The 16591-nt window shown below is 57.2% G+C and overlaps 1 protein-coding gene across 1 annotated transcript; it reads right to left on the reverse strand.

Moving 5' to 3' along the window:
• Nucleotides 1-4428: 4428 nt before the first annotated feature.
• On the reverse strand, nt 4429-16316 carry BHMT (betaine--homocysteine S-methyltransferase). Its single transcript, XM_062212512.1, has 8 exons — nt 16186-16316; nt 15154-15286; nt 12021-12139; nt 10991-11182; nt 10196-10343; nt 7000-7182; nt 5497-5725; nt 4429-4980 (listed from the first exon to the last, which is right to left on the reverse strand). The coding sequence occupies exons 1-8, from the start codon at nt 16216-16218 to the stop codon at nt 4794-4796; spliced, it is 1224 nt and encodes a 407-aa protein (XP_062068496.1). The 5' UTR covers nt 16219-16316; the 3' UTR covers nt 4429-4793.
• Nucleotides 16317-16591: the final 275 nt, after the last annotated feature.

Below are 16591 nucleotides of genomic sequence, written 5' to 3' on the forward strand. Positions count from 1 at the left end.
CAGACCCTCCCCTGCTGTAGTCGGCTGTCTACACTCGCAGCACCTCCCCTGCTGTGGTCGACTGTCTACACTCACAGACCCTCCCCTGCTGTAGTCGGCTGTCTACACTCGCAGCACCTCCCCTGCTGTGGTCGACTGTCTACACTCGCAGCGCCTCCCCTGCCTGTGGTTGGCTGTCTACACTCGCAGCGCCTCCCCTGCCTGTAGTCGGCTGTCTACACTCGCAGCACCTCCCCTGCTGTGGTCGACTGTCTACACTCGCAGCGCCTCCCCTGCCTGTGGTTGGCTGTCTACACTCACAGACCCTCCCCTCTGTAGTCGGCTGTCTACACTCGCAGCACCTCCCCTGCCTGTGGTCGACTGTCTACGCTCACAGACCCTCCCCTGCCTGTGGTCGACTGTCTACACTCGCAGCACCTCCCCTGCCTGTGGTCGACTGTCTACACTCACAGACCCACCCCTGCCTGTGGTTGGCTGTCTACACTCGCAGCGCCTCCCCTGCCTGTAGTCGGCTGTCTACACTCGCAGCGCCTCCCCTGCCTGTGGTCGACTGTCTACACTCGCAGCGCCTCCCCTGCCTGTAGTTGACTGTCTACACTCGCAGCACCTCCCCTGCCTGTGGTTGGCTGTCTACACTCGCAGCCTTCGTCCACCATGGTGGAGTCTGTTGGGAATAGCATCAGGCAACGCCTAGCCTGCTGGCCCTGGGGCAGTCACTGGTCAGTGCCAGCACTCTGGAAATGGAACCGGGGAGGTTTCTGGCATGGTGAGCCCTGCACAGAAGAGAAGCCAGAGAAGCAAGGAGATGGGCTCCCTGTCCTGCTGCAGTGAGAGCAGGGCCTGGGGTCGCTGTAGGGACTGGGGCTTTCCCTGTGGCGCTGTGTGGGATTCGGGGCGTGGCTGGATCCCACGAGGCTGCTCAGATGTCTGGGACACGACACTCGCCGTCCCACAGAACAGCAGTGTCTCCTTCAATCTGAACAATGGAGAGTGGCTGGGCCCACGGGAGGATAAGGCTGACCTGCTCCCAAGGTAGCTCAGTGCTCTTCACCCGAGGCCACGGGGCGAACCTGCCACAGCACGGGGCCTGAAGGCACAGACAGCGGAGACTTAGTGTGTGGGGGAAATAGATTTTTATTAAACTTGTTGAATGTTCCTTTCAAAACTTACTTCAACTGTGAACATGTATAGGAAGCTCTCATAAATTATTTATTTATTTATTTATTTTGACAGGCAGAGTGGACAGCGAGAGAGAGGGAAAGGTCTTCCTTTTTTCATTGGTTCACCCCTCAATGGCCGCTGCGGCTGGCGCGCTGCAGCCAGTGCATCACGCTGATTCGAAGCCGGGAGCCAGGTGCTTCTCCTGGTCTCCCATGCGGGTGCAGGGCCCAAGCACTTGGGCCATCCTCCACTGCCTTCCCGGGCCATAGCAGAGAGCTGGCCTGGAAGAGGGGCAACTGGGACAGAATCCGGTGCCCCGACTGGGACTAGAACCAGGGGTGCCGGTGCCACAGGTGGAGGATTAGCCTAGTGAGCCACGGCGCCAGCCCAAAGCTCTCATAAATTTAAAGTTAAGTTCTAGTTGGGCTGTGCCGTGGGGGCAGGGGTTGTGGTGCAGCAGGTTCAGCCACGCCCTACGGCACTGGTGCCCTGTGCTGGAGCACTGGTTGTTGGAGACCCGGATGGAGTGCCAGGTTTTGGCTTGGCACAGCCCTGGCTGCTGTGGCTGTTTGAGGGAGAACCAGTAGACGGAAGGTCCCCCCACCTTTCTTTATGCAATTCTGCCTTTCAAATAAATAAAGCTTTTTTTTTTTTTTAAGTTGTGCCTTTGACTTAATGGCACATAAACTGCCACCCTTTTTTTTTTTTAATTTGTAAGGTTTAAATTATTTATTTGAAAGGCAGAGTGTCAGAGAGGGAGAGGCACAGAGAGAAGGATTTCCATGTGCTGGTTCTCTCCCTAGATGGCTCCAGCAGCCAGGGCTGGGCCAGGCTGAAGCCAGGAGCCAGGAGCTCCATCTGAGTCTCCCAGGTGGGTGGCAGGGGCTCAAGCACTTGGGACATCACCTACTGCTTTCCCTGGTGCATTAGTGCCAGGACTTATACCCAGGCATGGAATGTAGGTGCTGCAAGTGGTGGCCTAACCTACCGTGTCCCAGTGCTGGTTCCCTGCCGGTTCTTAGGATTTGACTGCGCTCGGCTTGCCTGGCATCGGGCCGATAGCTTACGGCAGCACAGTTGATGACCCCGGCTCTCTCCCTTCTCATCCTCTTTGGTGCCCACTCAAGGCCAAGGCCTCCTGCTGTGGGCACGCAGGAAGCGTTTCTGGGCGGTCTGTCCCCTCCCACCCATCTCATAAACAACCCTGCCAGGTGACCAGGTGACCCTGGGCACTGGGCAGCCTTGCTCCGACACAGAGCCCTCATCACTAGGCTGTCGAGCCCCTCGGGCACTGGGGCTCATGTTCTGTTGTAGCGTAGCTGCCTCCACCCCCGCTCCTGCAGGGCTGTGACTGCTAGGGACACGCAGCTGGCTGGCCAGCTGCTAACAGGAGGGAGGCTGCTGACATGAATGGCTCTCCCTGCTGGGTGAGTTCTCCAGGGCAGAGCTCCAGGATCCACACAGATTAGGGGGAAATTGACCGTGACAGGGAGAAGCCATGGATATGTGCCCTGTGAGCAGCACGCTGAAGTTCAGTGGCACCGGGCTGCTCAGGCGTTCTATGCTGGCACCCTGCTGCCCCCCTCTGGACACGTTGGGAACTGAAGCTTCTGGTCCAGCATTCTCAGTTCCTTTCTGCTGGCTGGGCTTTCCTACCCAGGGGCGCCTCACTCGGGTGCAAGAGAATCAGGCCATAGAAGGCAAACAACTGAGTGAGTTTATGTGGACTCGGAGTAGAGCCAAGAATCTATATTCATGGCCGGCGGGGCATCCTTTGTTTTGGGAAGAACTGTATGTCCTGGTCCAGCCTTCTTTCTGGGCACACTTCCCGGCTTGTGTCCTGCCCCACCAATCTTACCCTTGAAAGGGAGCATCTGGATTTTGATCTCCAAGGTCTCTCTTGCTCTGTTTGCATTAACAGTCGTAACCTGTGACACCCATTCTTGGGTGCTAAATGAGCCTTCTCTTTGAATGGGGCAGATTGCTGGAAATAAAACCACTATGCTTGGAACAGGGGTGAATGTCAGAGCTCGTGTGCAAAATCCAAAATGCACCACTAGGAGGCAGTGCTGACGTAGTGTTCGAGAATCTGCAACACAGTGCCTTTTGAGGGATGTATTTTGCAAAACTAAGGATATAAGAATGATGGGTACCGTGTAGGTAGCAGGAATTCAACCTCTGGAGCCATTACCACTGCCTGCCAGGGTCTGCACTGGCAAGAAGCTGGAGCAAGGTGCCAGAGCCAGGAGTCCAAGCCAGGCACCCCGATGTGTGACTGCAGCATCATTAGGTGCTACGTTAATTTTTTTTTTTTTTTTACTTAATTTTCTAATGGAAAAATTGAGGTATAGAGATTTCATACAAGATTTTCAAACTGTAGAACTAAAATCAGAATCACATATAGCCAAAACAGTCTCATTGCTCTTGGAAGAGCCACAGAATGTTGCTAGAACAGCGTGAACTCTTTTCCTGTCCTTCGGGGTAGCCGTGTTTACTCTGAAAGTCCTGTGTCTGCAGACCTGAGCTCCCACAGGCGAGTGGATATCAGAGGGAGACCTGGCTACAGCTGGAACAATCCTCTACTTTCCCTTTGTTGTGCTTTTAAAAATATTTATTTCCACCTACTTGAGAGGTAGGCACACACAACCTTCATCTTCTACTTCAATCCACAAGTGGCTGCCAACTTAGGGCAAAGCCAATCGTCGGGAACCCTGTCTGTGTCTCTCATGTGGGTAGCAGGGGCTTAAGCACTGGAGCTGTTATCTCCTGTACCATGTGCGTTAGCAGGGAGCGGAGCAGCTCAGATTCAAACCAGCGCTCTGATACGAGAGACGGGTGCCCCAAGTGGGGGCCTCCCTTACTGCCTCACCAAGCCCAACCCCCGTTGTTACGTGTGTACATTCAAGCTACGAAAGTACCACGGATTCACCACTCCTCGGCCTTCCTGAGTGAGGCTCTGAGGCAGCTCTGGCTTTGAGCAGCATGGAGAAAGCCCAGATAAGCAGTCTGGGCTCCCTACTCCCTACTCCCCATAGTTTTACATTTCTCTGTGCTGAGAGTGGCCCCGGAGTTCTGAGAGCCAGACTTTGGATCCGTTCTGCTCAGGCGCCGGATGACTCTGGTAACGCAGCCCCCATGTCGGAAGCCCCCCTCCCCCCACCCAGCCATGCTGTTCAAACTGCATTGAGACCCTTGCAGGGTCCCAGGAGCCAGTGCCAAGGGTTGCAGGCAGCAGGCTGTCGTTATGAATGGGAGAGGACACGGCAGAACGGATCACACGTTTTATTTCAGTGGTGATTGGCTCATTATCTAAGGTGGGTTTCTTAGGAAGGCTTGGAAGTCACTTCCCACAGTGCTCTGGCCCCGACGGGGACTAAGTCGCTGTGACAGTCGATGTCCCCTGAAGCGGCCACAGCACTTCCATGACATTCACATAACACCTCGTACCTGGTAGGTGCTGGACAAACCCATTCCTACTCTTTTTTTTTTTTTTTTTTTGCTTCTTAGTGAACTTATAAAGCAAGCTTCTAAAGCTATCAAGTGCTACTTGCAATTCTCTTAAGCTCAGCCAGTGATGCCACTGGCAAGGGGGAACAATGGCCTTGTTCCTCCGCGGGCCCGGGGCGCTGCGGCTACTTGGCAGACTGGATCTTCTGTTTGTGAAACAGCTCCCTGAGCTGCTGCTCCGTGGTGGCTTCCTTCTGCTGCATCAGCTCCGCCGTGCCCTTGGTCACCCCCCAGGCATCCGGCTTGGACATAGCAGGACTGTACGGCCTGCCCGAGGCGATCCGAAGGTTCTCCCAGTACTCCCTCCTGGCCCTGTAGACAAAGCGCCCCGGTCAGAGCCCGGCCGCTGGGCTTCAGAGCGTGAGCGGCAAGGCACGGCCACAGATCCCGGCCGGGCCCCTACGCTGCATCTGTTGGATGTGCGTGCCGTGTGCCAACTGCTACCTGTTCCCACGCATACCCCCCGCCTCTTTCTGGTTCGGTTCGGTTTCCTGGTCTGTCTTAGGGGCGGGCCCCAGCGCCTGGCAGCCCTTTTGGAAGGCTCCCTTGCACCCTGCTACCTGCCCGGCCATGTGCGCCCCTGCAGCTCCGCTACCTGCGGGACAAGGTAGCACCGGTGGAAGGAGGGAATCTCAAAAGGCTGCCCCTCGGTACCCCATCCCACTGTGGCCGGCTATTCTTAAACTTGGGGCTTCTCTGCGCCAAGCTCTGCTCCTCTCCATCTCCTCTCCTATCCAGTCAAGCCCCGCCCACCAAGCCCGGCCCCGCCCAAGCCACGCCCCTGCCGAAGCCATGCCCCCCGCAGCCCTCTCCCCAGCGCACGCTCACCGCGCTCGGATCCAGGGTTTGGTGTGCATGTCCAGGCCGCTGCCCCAGCTGCCATGCTTTTCCGAGGCCGGGGGCAAGAAGCCCCTCTCTGGCGCCAGCTCCTCGGCGATGGCCCTGATGTGGTAGGGCTCGAAGCCGCAGCAGCCGCCGATGTAGCGGACGCCCAGGTTGTAGGCCTCCCGCGCGTACTTGTGGATGTCCCATCTGGTGGCTACCCTGGGCTCCAGGCCTGCAAGGAGCGGTGTGCACTGTGAGCACGGATGCCGGGTGTCGGCGCCTGGCTCTAGGGTTCTGCACCCGCCGGCCGCTCAGTGTTTGCCGCCGTGGCTCCCCGCCTTGCAGGTTCCGGCTAATGCACACCTTGGGAGGCAGCAGCGATGGTGCCAGTGGCTAGGTCCCTGCCACTGGAGTGGGAGACCTGGATGGAGTTCCAGGCTCCCCAACTTCAGCCCCAACCTGAGGCTGTTACAGGAGTGAACAGCAAATGGGAGTTCTGTCTGCCTCTAAAGTCTTTTTTTTTAAAGAGATTTATTTTATTTATTTGAAAGGCATAGTTACAGAGGGAAAAGGAGAGAGATCTTCCATCTGCTGGTTCACTCCCCAAATGGCCCTAATGGCTGGGGCCAAAGCCAGGAGCCAGGAGCTTCATCTAGGTCTCCCACATGAGTGCAGGGGCCCAAGCACTTGGGCCATCTTCTGCTACTTTCCCCAGGTGCGTTAGGCAGATGGATGGGAAGTGGAGCAGCTAGGACTTGAACCTGTGTCCATATAGGTTACCAGTGCTGCAGGCAGCAGCTTAACCCGCTTTGCCACAATGCCAGCCAACCCCATCACTCATATCTCTTTAAAGGTTTGTCTGCGAGACACCGAGTTTGTAGCCCTGTGTGGTACAGCCACAGGCAGCACCAAGGCCTTGCTCCTCCCCTCGGTCATTCTGGGGTGATTACCTTGAGACTGTTCTGAAGGCTCCTAGGGAGTGCGGGGCACCCATGGGGATCACAGAAGGGCGCAGGCACTGGCCTCTCTGGCCTGGGTTTCAGGATGGACTCAGCCTCATTCGGCCAGGCTCAGGGCCGCTGCCCTCTGCCCAAATGGGAGTATCCACTCGCTCTGCCTGCGTGTTCCTGCCTTTCCCATTGGCCACATGGTCACTGGGATGGTGTTGGGCCCTGGCCCCGGCAGCTCTGCAGTACTGCCCTGGGGTGGTAACCAGACTTGGAGGAAAGGACCTGGGGGATGGCCGGCATCCTTGGCCCAAAGGGAAAACCAAGATCCAGAGGAGCCCACAGCTCTGCTGACCCTGTTGTCTGCATAGAGGCGCTTGTTCTGAGCCCAGGGGCCTCGTGCATGCTGGTCACCCCTCCTTCCGCTGCTGGGCACCACCCAGGGGCAGACACGAGGGCCAGTGGGTGAGGCGCAGCCAGCTCCTGACCATGCGGCAGCTCCCTGTCCTAGACACAGCCATCTGTCCAACAAAGAGACCGCGCCTTCGCCGTGACTCACCGAACGGGAACTCGGGGAGGTCGATGAAGCCCTGCTTGCTGCAGTCCGGGGTGTGGTAGGCCAAGGGCTGGCTCATCAGGTAGGCGTGGAGGCGGGCGGCTGCCAGGCCCTCCTTCATGAGCTTCACCGTCTGCAGGCTCATCATGGGGTCGAAGTGGCAGTTCACACCCACGATGGACGCCCCTGGGGGTGAGAACCAGGGCTCAGTCTGGGGCGTGGGGGCCTGGGTACACCTGCTGCTCGGCCAGGCAGCTCTCCCTGGGAGTGCTGAACTGGAAACAGGAGCCTGTGTTCCCTCTCCCCACAAAGTGCCGCCCCCTCCCGCCCTGGGCCAGAAGGATCAGTCACGGCAGGAGGTGACCGCTCTCAGGATGCTGGCGTGTGGCCCCTGCACGCCTGGCGGACCACCTGTTCTACACATAAGCCCTCCATCTGTAGAGCTCTGCTCTGACTTGAGATCTCGGCAGGTCTCCATCGTGAGCCTTCTGCCTGTGAGCCCGGCACTGTCCCGGCACTGCAGACGCTGTCTGCCCTGCTCCGGGAAAGCTGGAGCACACACTCCTGCACCAGACCTGTGACACCCCATCCCACCCCACCACACCCCCCACCCCCCACCCCCCAGCGTGAGCGGCCGCGAGCATGAGAGTAGAGAGAGAATTTGGGGAAGTCCTCAGAAATGGGATTTCTAGCAGGAATTTTGTCTCTGGGATTGGCAATTTTGCAAACAAACAAACAAAAATCTCAAGAAGTCCTGTGACTTGAACTGCTCCAGGTGATTGGGGCACTGTGACAGGTGTCTCCGTCACGTGTCGGCCCCTCCCACAGTCACAGGGCCCTGGGTGTCCTTGTAGCACTTTCTTTGAAAATTAAAATCCTTCGCTGAGAAGTTTGATGTAGTGAGAAAACAGTGTTGCGGACATCTCTCTCTCTTTTTTTTCTTTTAAACTAACTTTACAGTCATGTTCTCAATTACAATGGGTGCAAGGGTGGTTTATCCTGGCAGCTGTGAGATGCAATTTTCGCACTGTTTTCCTCCGAAAGATTCGAGCAGGCAGCGTCACCCTCTCATTCTTATCCCATCATCTCAGAATGGGAAGAATTCTCTAACTTCTTTTTTTAAATTAAAGAAATTGTGGTGCAATGTGTGTCCCATAAGCTGGCTGTTCTGACCACGTTTAGTGCACAGTCCAGTGGCATGCATTTCGTTTTCAGCGTTGTGCAAACACCACCACCAAGTTTTCCAAAAGCTTTCGTCCTGCCAAAGAGAAACTTGGTACCCATTAAGCAATCACAGCCCATTTCCCTCTCCCCTTCCCCCTGGTAGTCTCTAGTCTTTCTCTCTGTGGGTTCGCTCATTCTGAGTAGTTCTACGCTATCTGTTCCTTTGTGGCTGGTTTACGTCACTCGATGAGCTGTCTTCCAGGTTCTCTCTCGCCGCAGCGTGTATGACGGCTCTGCTCCTTTCCATGCCTGAGTAGTTTCCCGTCGTCTGATACTTTTATTCGTTCATCTGTTGAGGGATTCCTGGAGCGTTCCCACTCCAGAAGCATCTATAATTGTTGGGCTCATGGCCTAGGATCTTGTGTCTTGCATCTGGAGACACCAAGAAACAGGCCAGGTGGCAATGTTTCTGGATGCAACGAGAGTGACCTAATGTTAGATTCCAGGAGCAGCCAATGTCGCAACCCAGTGGTGCCCAGCATTCGGTGGTGGGTATCTCGGTGGTCCCCACAGGCTGCATCGCAGTTTGCTCCTATGTTTGCTCCGGGGGCCTGACTCCCCACAGTTTCTCTGCAGTAGCCTTTGTCCTGGTCAGCGATGGCCTCAGTCTTGCCAGGTCCAGCACTTGTGTCTCTTTCCCCGCCTCGCCGAACGTGCCAGCAGCACTCAGCGCAGTGACGGCTTCCTTCTCCTCCACCTGCTCCTCCTGGCTCCCGAGGCCCCCACGCCCTCGGGGTGTTGCTCCCTCCTCCCAGGCAGACTTTGCAAGGCTGAGTGGGAACTCTGAAGTGTCTGGGGCTCTGTCGTCTTTGCTTATCCACTTCTGTTTCAGTCCCAGGGCTTGGAGCTGTAGGCTCACTGGTGGCCCCCATCTCCCAGCCCTCTCTAACATTGCCAGCCCTCTCTAACACCCCCCAGCTCTCTCTAACATCCCTCAGCTCTCTCTAACACCCCCAGCTCTCTAACATTGCCAGCCCTCTCTAACACCCCCCAGCTCTCTCTAACACCCCTCAGCTCTCTAACATCCTCAGCTCTCTAACATCCCTCGGCTCTCTCTAACACCCCCAGCTCTCTAACATTGCCAGCCCTCTCTAACACCCCCCAGCTCTCTAACACCCCTCAGCTCTCTAACATCCTCAGCTCTCTAACATCCTCAGCTCTAACACCCTCAGTTCTCTAACACCCCCAGCTCTCTAACACCCCCCAGCTCTCTCTCTAACATCCCCCAGCTCTCTCTCTAACACCCCTAGGAGCCCTCGTCTGATACGAGCTGATTGCTTCTGCCCTGGTTTTACACTTCCCGCCAAGAGTTGGGGTTGTACAATCTCGTTCCTAGGTCTAGACATCCAGTCTCCTGGATGCCAAGGGGCTTGTGTGAGAAGTCAGGTTCTGGGCAGGAATCAGATGTTAAACAGCATTCAGTCACAGATTCTGTTTCATGGGGTGAGCCTGGCCCGTCCACCAACACTGCGGGATTCCTTGGGGTCCAAAGTGAGGCACCTTAGAAAATGCTCCCTGAGCGTCTTCTAATCGAAATGAAACCCAGCACTGGGAATGGAAATTCCACCAGACTTATTTGTTGGTCTGTGTTTCCTATCAACGGTGTTTTTTTTTTTTTTTAAATTTTCTATATGAATTACAAAAAGTAAAACATACTCATAATTTATGAGAGTAGAAAAACTCTGACGGAGAAGCCAGCTAACTAAAGTTATTGATGCTCCAGGCCTCCACTGGAGCCAAGTTTAAAGTAAAATGTCTCACGTTCTACTGCTTCTTTCAACGTTCCAGAATATTCTTCTGGTCTCAGGCTGAGCCTACAAGTGTGGATCCAGCTGCCCCTCTCGAAAGCTGGGGCGCTTATGTTCCTACCTTTCCTCTGCTGGACCTGGTACCCCGGTACAGGTGACCGCTTGGGGACGTGCCTGTGCCACCCTGAGAGCCCTGCCCACCAGGAGCCCACGGGCTCTGCCCTCACCTGCTTTCACCAGGCGCACGGCACACTCGCCAGGGGACACACCGTGTAGGTCGCCCTCAGGCCCGATGCACATGGTCGCTGCCACCGGCTTGCCGGATGTTTTCAAGGTCTCCACTGCCCACACGGCCTCTTCAACGTGCTCGAAATACTGAAACCAGGGAGGGCACCGTGAGTCCCCGTCCTAGTGGGGCCGCCCGCGTGGCCAGCAACTTCAAGCTTCTCTAACCGGGCTGCCACTCGCGAGCAGTTTCTATATAAGGGATGATTTGCTAGTGGGAATTTCAGTCCAGAATTCGCAAAGGACTTCATTAGATTGACTTAAGTTTAGCCAAAGCCCCAGGGAGAAAAAAATTTTTTTAAAAGATTTTATTTGAAAAGTAGTTTACACACACACACACACAGATGCTTCATCCACTGGTTCACTCTCCAAATGCTAGCAACAACTGGGGTTAGACCAAACCAAAGCCAGGAGCCTGGAGTTCCATCCGGGTCTCCCACTTGAGTAGCAGGGACCTAAGCATTTATTCTTCCATCTTCTGCTGCTTTCCCAGGAGCATTAGCAGGGAGCTGGGCAGGAAGTGGAGCAGCTAGAATTCGAACTGGCACCCATATGGGATGCTGGCACTGCAGGCCATAGCTTAACCCACTGTGCCATAGTGCTGGGCCCCCCCGGAAAGATTTTGAAGGCTAATATTGCCGGTCCTGACTGGCGCCCATCCCCATGCCCTCTCAGCAGCACAGGCAAGGCCGTGCACCCCGCGTGCTTGAGTTGTTTTTGACCGTGACCTCGCTCACCTCGGCAATCAGGAAGTCCACATTCTTCTTCATGAAGACGGCCAGCTGCTGCTGGAAGATGCTTTTCACTTCAGCTTCGCTCTTGCAGCTGAGGTAGGACGGGGTCTGGCTCACGCCTCCTGCCACCAAAGCGTCGCCCTCATCGGCCACTTGCCGTGCGATGTCACAGGCAGCCTCATTGACTTTCTGACCCTGAAATGGGGGGGACAGGGGACACCAGGCATCTATGCGTTCACATGAAGTTAAAGAAAGGTTCACATGCCCTGGTCTCAGTTGTGTGTTTATCCCAGAAAGTGATGGTCTGTACTCCACCAGCTGAGAAGTTTGCAGTGACAGTGCTGATCCTAAGGACAGCGACTAAATCTCAGGGCAGCATTTAGGACGCAACGTGACACCCAAGACCTGTGAGAGGACAAGGGTCTCACTTAAAGGGTCTAGTTTGCCATCTTCATGCCTGGGCCGGACTTGGAGGACTGCCCAGCAGACTGTGGAGGAAGAGGAAGAGGAGGGGTTGCTTGTATGGTTAAAAATATGTACAGTTCAGTTAGAAAGATCACAGAGCGCTTGGTCTTTTGTTGTTGTGTAGTTTCTCAATCAGCTGATAGATGCATAACCAGTTGGGTCTGTCCTAATGATTTAGACACTAAAACTGGACCCTTACCCTAAAACAACGGCAAACCCAAGACCCAGCAGCCATGGCGGCACAGACCAGGCATCCGGAGCACCGCCTGTCAGGTCCGGGCAAGGGGTCCCAGCCCTGATGGGGTGGGGGTTTGCCCTGCCTCTCAGAGGGTGGCAGCTGGGTCAGCAGCTTACCACCCCCTGGGGCCTCTGAGCTCCCTGCCCTCCCTGGGTGGCACTGAGACCCCAGGGCTGGAAGCACTTGAGAGGGGGCACGTTGCTCCGCATCCTCCCCCAGGGAAGGGGGTACTACTGACAGCAAACGCCCCCTTTTGGAGGTGCTCCATGAGCTGCCTTCCCGTGGTCTGCAGAGACGGTATACCTCTCCCCCGTGTGCCGTCCCACTCACCGACAGCTTCTCGGCCACGTAGTTGCCCCTGTTCTCCAGCTTGTCCTCGCTTGCGTAGAAGGTGAAGGTCTGCATGACATTGGAGCCCGCCCGCAGGAACTCACGGTGCAGCTGGCGCACTGCGGGGAGACAGCACGGGGAGGTACAGAGTGACTAGGGCTGCCCCACAGACCAGCAGTCATGGTGTGTCTGCCAGCCAGGGCAAGGTGCTCCCCGCAGAGGGACCTGTGTGAGCGCAGGCACTCCATGGGGGGAGGTCACCGGTGGCCAGTCCTGGAGCCCAGAAGGGTTGGGGATGGGGAGAGGTTGCCAGGAGCGGAGGACAAACGGAGACCAGCCTGGGGTGAACCAAGGAGCGAGGCTGTGATCAGCCTGGTGTAGCCAGAGGGCAGGTCTGGTGGCGTGGGCCTCAGTGTGGGATGAGATGGCCGCCTGTCTCTGCTTGAACAGCGTGCAGGAGCCTGGTACAGCAGGCTCTACAGCACAGCACTGTGGAACAAGAGTGACTTACAAAACAAACTTGAGGCTTCGATCAAAATCTTACTTTGTCTCCATGACAGAGTCTGGGCCAAGGTAGCTCATCTTTAACGTTAGTTATGCCCAAGAAATGCTTTATTCTGAGTGTAGCCTGGCGGGCAGTGCCTAAGTGGAAAACCACAAGTGGGTTTGCGATGTCACTCTGGTTCCTGATGGCTCGTTCCGCTGTGTTCCACGGCCACCGAGCAGTGATGGTGCTGTGGGTTCCTGGGCTCCCCCTCAGCACACTAGACCCAGCCTCTGCCGGGCAGCCCGGGAATCTCATTCTAAAAGTGTCCTGTAAGAGAGAGCTGCCATTTGCTGCTTAACTCCGCCAGTGCCTGCGAAGGCTGGGGCTAGGCTGGGCTAGAGCCAGGAGCTGGGCACTCCATCCGGGTCTCCTACGTAAGTGGCAGGACCCAGCGACCTGAGCCATCAGCACTGCCTCCCAGGCTGTGCCTTGGCAGAAAAGTGGAGTCGGCAGCCAGAGCTGAGGTTTGCTCTCATGGTCGCTGACAGGGGATGTGGCCATCTTGACCAGTGATCCGAACGTTTGCCCAGTTTGTCATTTCTAACAAACTGCTGGGGAGACCATAATCTGAGTGAGTTTCATCTTCTGTGTTTGGAGGGATGCAGCATTTTCCCTGTGTCTGTAAGGAGGAGGTAAGCCTTGTGCAGCTCTGCTGGGCTTCACAGCCGTTTGCTTGGGGGGGAGGGGATGAGGGGCCGACTGTTGGTACTTCTGCACACCCTCCGCAGAAGCCCACCTGCCACCAAGGGCACCATCAGGAACAACAGCCAGCAGGCTCAACGGCAAAGTGCACAGCGCCAAAAACATCCGGGTGCTGTTTTAGACGCTCGGTACTTCAAAAAGTTCTTGGAAATTGGAATTAAAAGCTAAGTGTGGTACCAAAAAATTGAAATCCATGCATAATTTTTTCATAATATGCATTTCCCATGAACTGTCTTAAGACCCTCCTGTAACGTACTTAGTCCTCCCAACATCCTAACAGGCCTGCCCACACTCAGCTACCCTGGCGAGGGGTGGAGTGCTGGGCTGACACAGGGTCCCAGTGCCTCACCTCAATTTGTGGTAACTCTGCGGTCCAGCTCCGGAGTTCCTGGAGGCTCGGCCGAGGCCTCGGTTAGCCTCAGGCCAGCCTTGCTCTGCTTCCCCCTCAAGGACAGTCTCTGAAGAGCACCCTCGGGGCACAACTCCTGGCCAGAAGTGCCCCACTCAGTCCACCTCCTGAGCACCTGGCCTGCAGCACTTGGAGCTGGGGCTACCTCAGGAAGCCACTCACGGGGCCCTTAGGCAGGAGTACCCGCTGCTGGCCGCAGGGGAGCGCTGCGGCTCAGTGCCTGCCCCCTTGACAGAGTTCACCATGCTGAGCTGGGCTGGCTGCCCAGAAGGGGAGGCACTAGCAGGTGCAGTGGGTACCAGTAGGTGCTGGCTCTCAGAGGCAAGCAAGGCAGGATGGGCTGGGGAAGCAGCCATCCTGGGGGCTGTCGTTGGGCACCCGTGCTCGGGAGAACGCACTGCAGGGTGAAAGTCTCGGGGTCTCTTGTATGGCACCAAAGAGGCGCACTCCCTGTGGCTACAGAGCAGGCAAAGCCAGAGAGCAGCCCAGGGCCAAGCTGGGCAGGAGCGGAGCCGCAGAGAGGCAGAGCCTCTGCCAAGCCAGGCTGCTTTGCAAAGTCTGATTTGTTAGAAGCGGGACCTGCGAGTAGGGGAGGCGACACACAGGCAGGCTCCTTCCGGCACTGGGAAGACCAGGGCCCCATGGACTCTGGGGGCTGCAGACAGGGCCACGCCTGCCCCTTGCCAGGGGACATGAGGAGGCCTCTGTCTGAGGAGACATCATCAGGATCCCCCACCCACCGCCTACTCCCTCCCTGGCCAGTGTAGATTCATGGTCACAAAGTGACCTTGTGCAGTGGCAGGCTAAGTCGCCTGGTTTGAGGCCCAGCTATTTGGCACTTTTGATGCAGCTTTTGCAAATGTGGCGGGGAGGCAGCAGGTGATGGCCCAAGTACTTGGGTTCCCGCCACCCACACGGGGACCTGGATGGAGTTCCTGGTCCTGGCCTCAGGCTGGCCTTGCCCTGGCTGTGGTGGGCTCTTGGGTAGTGAAGCGGCAGAGATCTCCGTCAGTCTCTGCCTTCCAAGTATAAGAGAATAAATAAAAACTTGGAAACAAGTAGAGTGAGGCTAGCACGACGTGGAGGGCTTATCTGCAAGCATGGTTATGATATGGTGTGTGGAGCCCCGCGTGGGTGAGGGCCAGGGTGGCTCTGGGGGAGAATGGGCCATGGACACTGCACTGGCATGGGCAGGAGACAGCAGGTGTGGCCAGGGAGTGGGGTGCTGGGGAGGAGAAGAGGAGCTCTTTGCACATGAGCTCAGAATGAAGCACTGGCTGCCTCCTCGGAATGGACCTGGAAGTCACCTGGGCTGGGGAGAGGGTGGGGCAGAGGGGGAGGCCATAGCCAGGGTCTCCACCCACCTAGAGGGGGGCGGGGCCGGGAGCCTGCGGCTGCCCTGTGTGTGAGCCCTCCCGTGCCTGGGCTCAGCCCACATACAGCTCTTGAGAACGTGGAGCTGACGCCGTACCCACCTGCCTCTGGGTGCTCCACGGCAGCTTCCGGGGTCCAGGGCCCCGCCTTCACGTAGCCCCTCTTCTCCAGCGCAAAGACAAAGCCTCCATCTCCGATCACAACCTCGCCGGCGTTTAACCGTTCCAGGATGCCCTGGGATCCCAGAGGGGGCAAAAAGACAGTTTCCTATTTTAGTACAGTCCTAATTCTCAGAAAAAAATGGGTGTACATTTACCCTTAAAAATGCATCTATAATGATAATTTGCGGGCTGCTGTGCACGTGCCGGGGGCCGTGCCCTGCCCCTGGATGGACACTGGGGCAGGGCTCTGTGTGCAGCGCCACCTGCAGGAGAGCAGCTGTTGTGTAGCAAAGCCTTGCATCTATGCGTCAGCGCATATGCTTGTTTTTATATATATATATATATATTTTAAAATATGCATATAGTTTTTAATTTTTGAGGCAGAGGTCTTCCATCCTCTGGTTCAGATGGCCGCAATGACTGGGGCTGGGCCAGGCTGAAGCTAGGAGCCAGGAGCTTCCTCCAGGTCCCCCGTGCTCTCTGACTTCCTGGAGGGAGCAGGCCTTCCTGGAGGGAGGCCAGACGCATCCTCCTTTTTGTCCCCGCCCCATCCCCGCGTGCGCTCCCCAACAGGATCCGCGCCGTCTGGTCTGGGTGTGCGTGTTTTTCTTCTCCTTAGCGGCCCTTCTGAACCTCACAGCGGCTCTGCCCATTTCACTCTGCACGTTCCGGCCACAGCTGACACCACAGTGCGCCCGAACCCCCTACACCCAGCGGGCAGCGCCGCAGGCTGGGCGCAGGCATTCTCGGGACGGTCTGCTCAGGACGCGGGGCGCCCGAGCCCTCCGTGGTGGAGTCTGGGCGCCGCACTGTCCCAAGTGGGCTGGGGTCTGGATGGCGAGGGGCCTCGGGGCATGCCCTGGGCACGGCGCAGGAGTGCCGGCGCTCAGGTCTCGGGGTCCCGCCGAGAAGCCCTGGGCGCCCGAGCTGCTCCAAGCCTGCACCTGGCTCCCAAGTGTCCCTCGGACTCACCCTTTTGGCCTTTTTGCCCTCGACGGGTGCCATCCTCGTGGTGTGGGGACTCGTGTGCGGTGCCCTGCGACTGTCGCGGTGAGCCCGTGCTGTGCCTTCCTGCGGCGACAGCGCTTTATCCGCAGAGCTCGGGCAGGGCGCCCCGGGCCGCAGACCCGCCCTGCGCCCCGTGGAGGAGGCGGGGTCGCTCTCCAGGCGGGCAGGGGTGCCGGGCGCAGAATAAACAAAAGCAGGGCAGCCGCTCGGTAGGTCGCTCGGGTCTGCAACGCACCCGCGCCCTGGCCCTCCAGTCTTCGACCCCGACCCGGGATCACGCCCAGGCCAGGTCCTTAGGAATGCTGCCCAAGGCCGGCCAAGCACCTGTCAAAGGCCAGGGCCGCCTTTAGGGGAGCTCCCAGGGACGTCC

Source organism: Lepus europaeus, chromosome 15, assembly GCF_033115175.1.
Source record: "Lepus europaeus isolate LE1 chromosome 15, mLepTim1.pri, whole genome shotgun sequence".
Lineage (NCBI taxonomy): Eukaryota > Metazoa > Chordata > Mammalia > Lagomorpha > Leporidae > Lepus > Lepus europaeus.

Excerpts from the sequence above, each read along its gene's own strand:
- BHMT (XM_062212512.1), bottom strand. The coding sequence starts at position 16,218 with ATGGCACCCGTCGAGGGCAAAAAGGCCAAAAGG. Across the intron at positions 15,287-16,185 it reads AGGGCAAAAAGGCCAAAAGG|GGCATCCTGGAACGGTTAAA; the intron begins GTGAGTCCGAGG and ends CTGGGATCCCAG. Across the intron at positions 11,183-12,020 it reads ACGTGGCCGAGAAGCTGTCG|GGTCAGAAAGTCAATGAGGC; the intron begins GTGAGTGGGACG and ends CCCCCATTTCAG.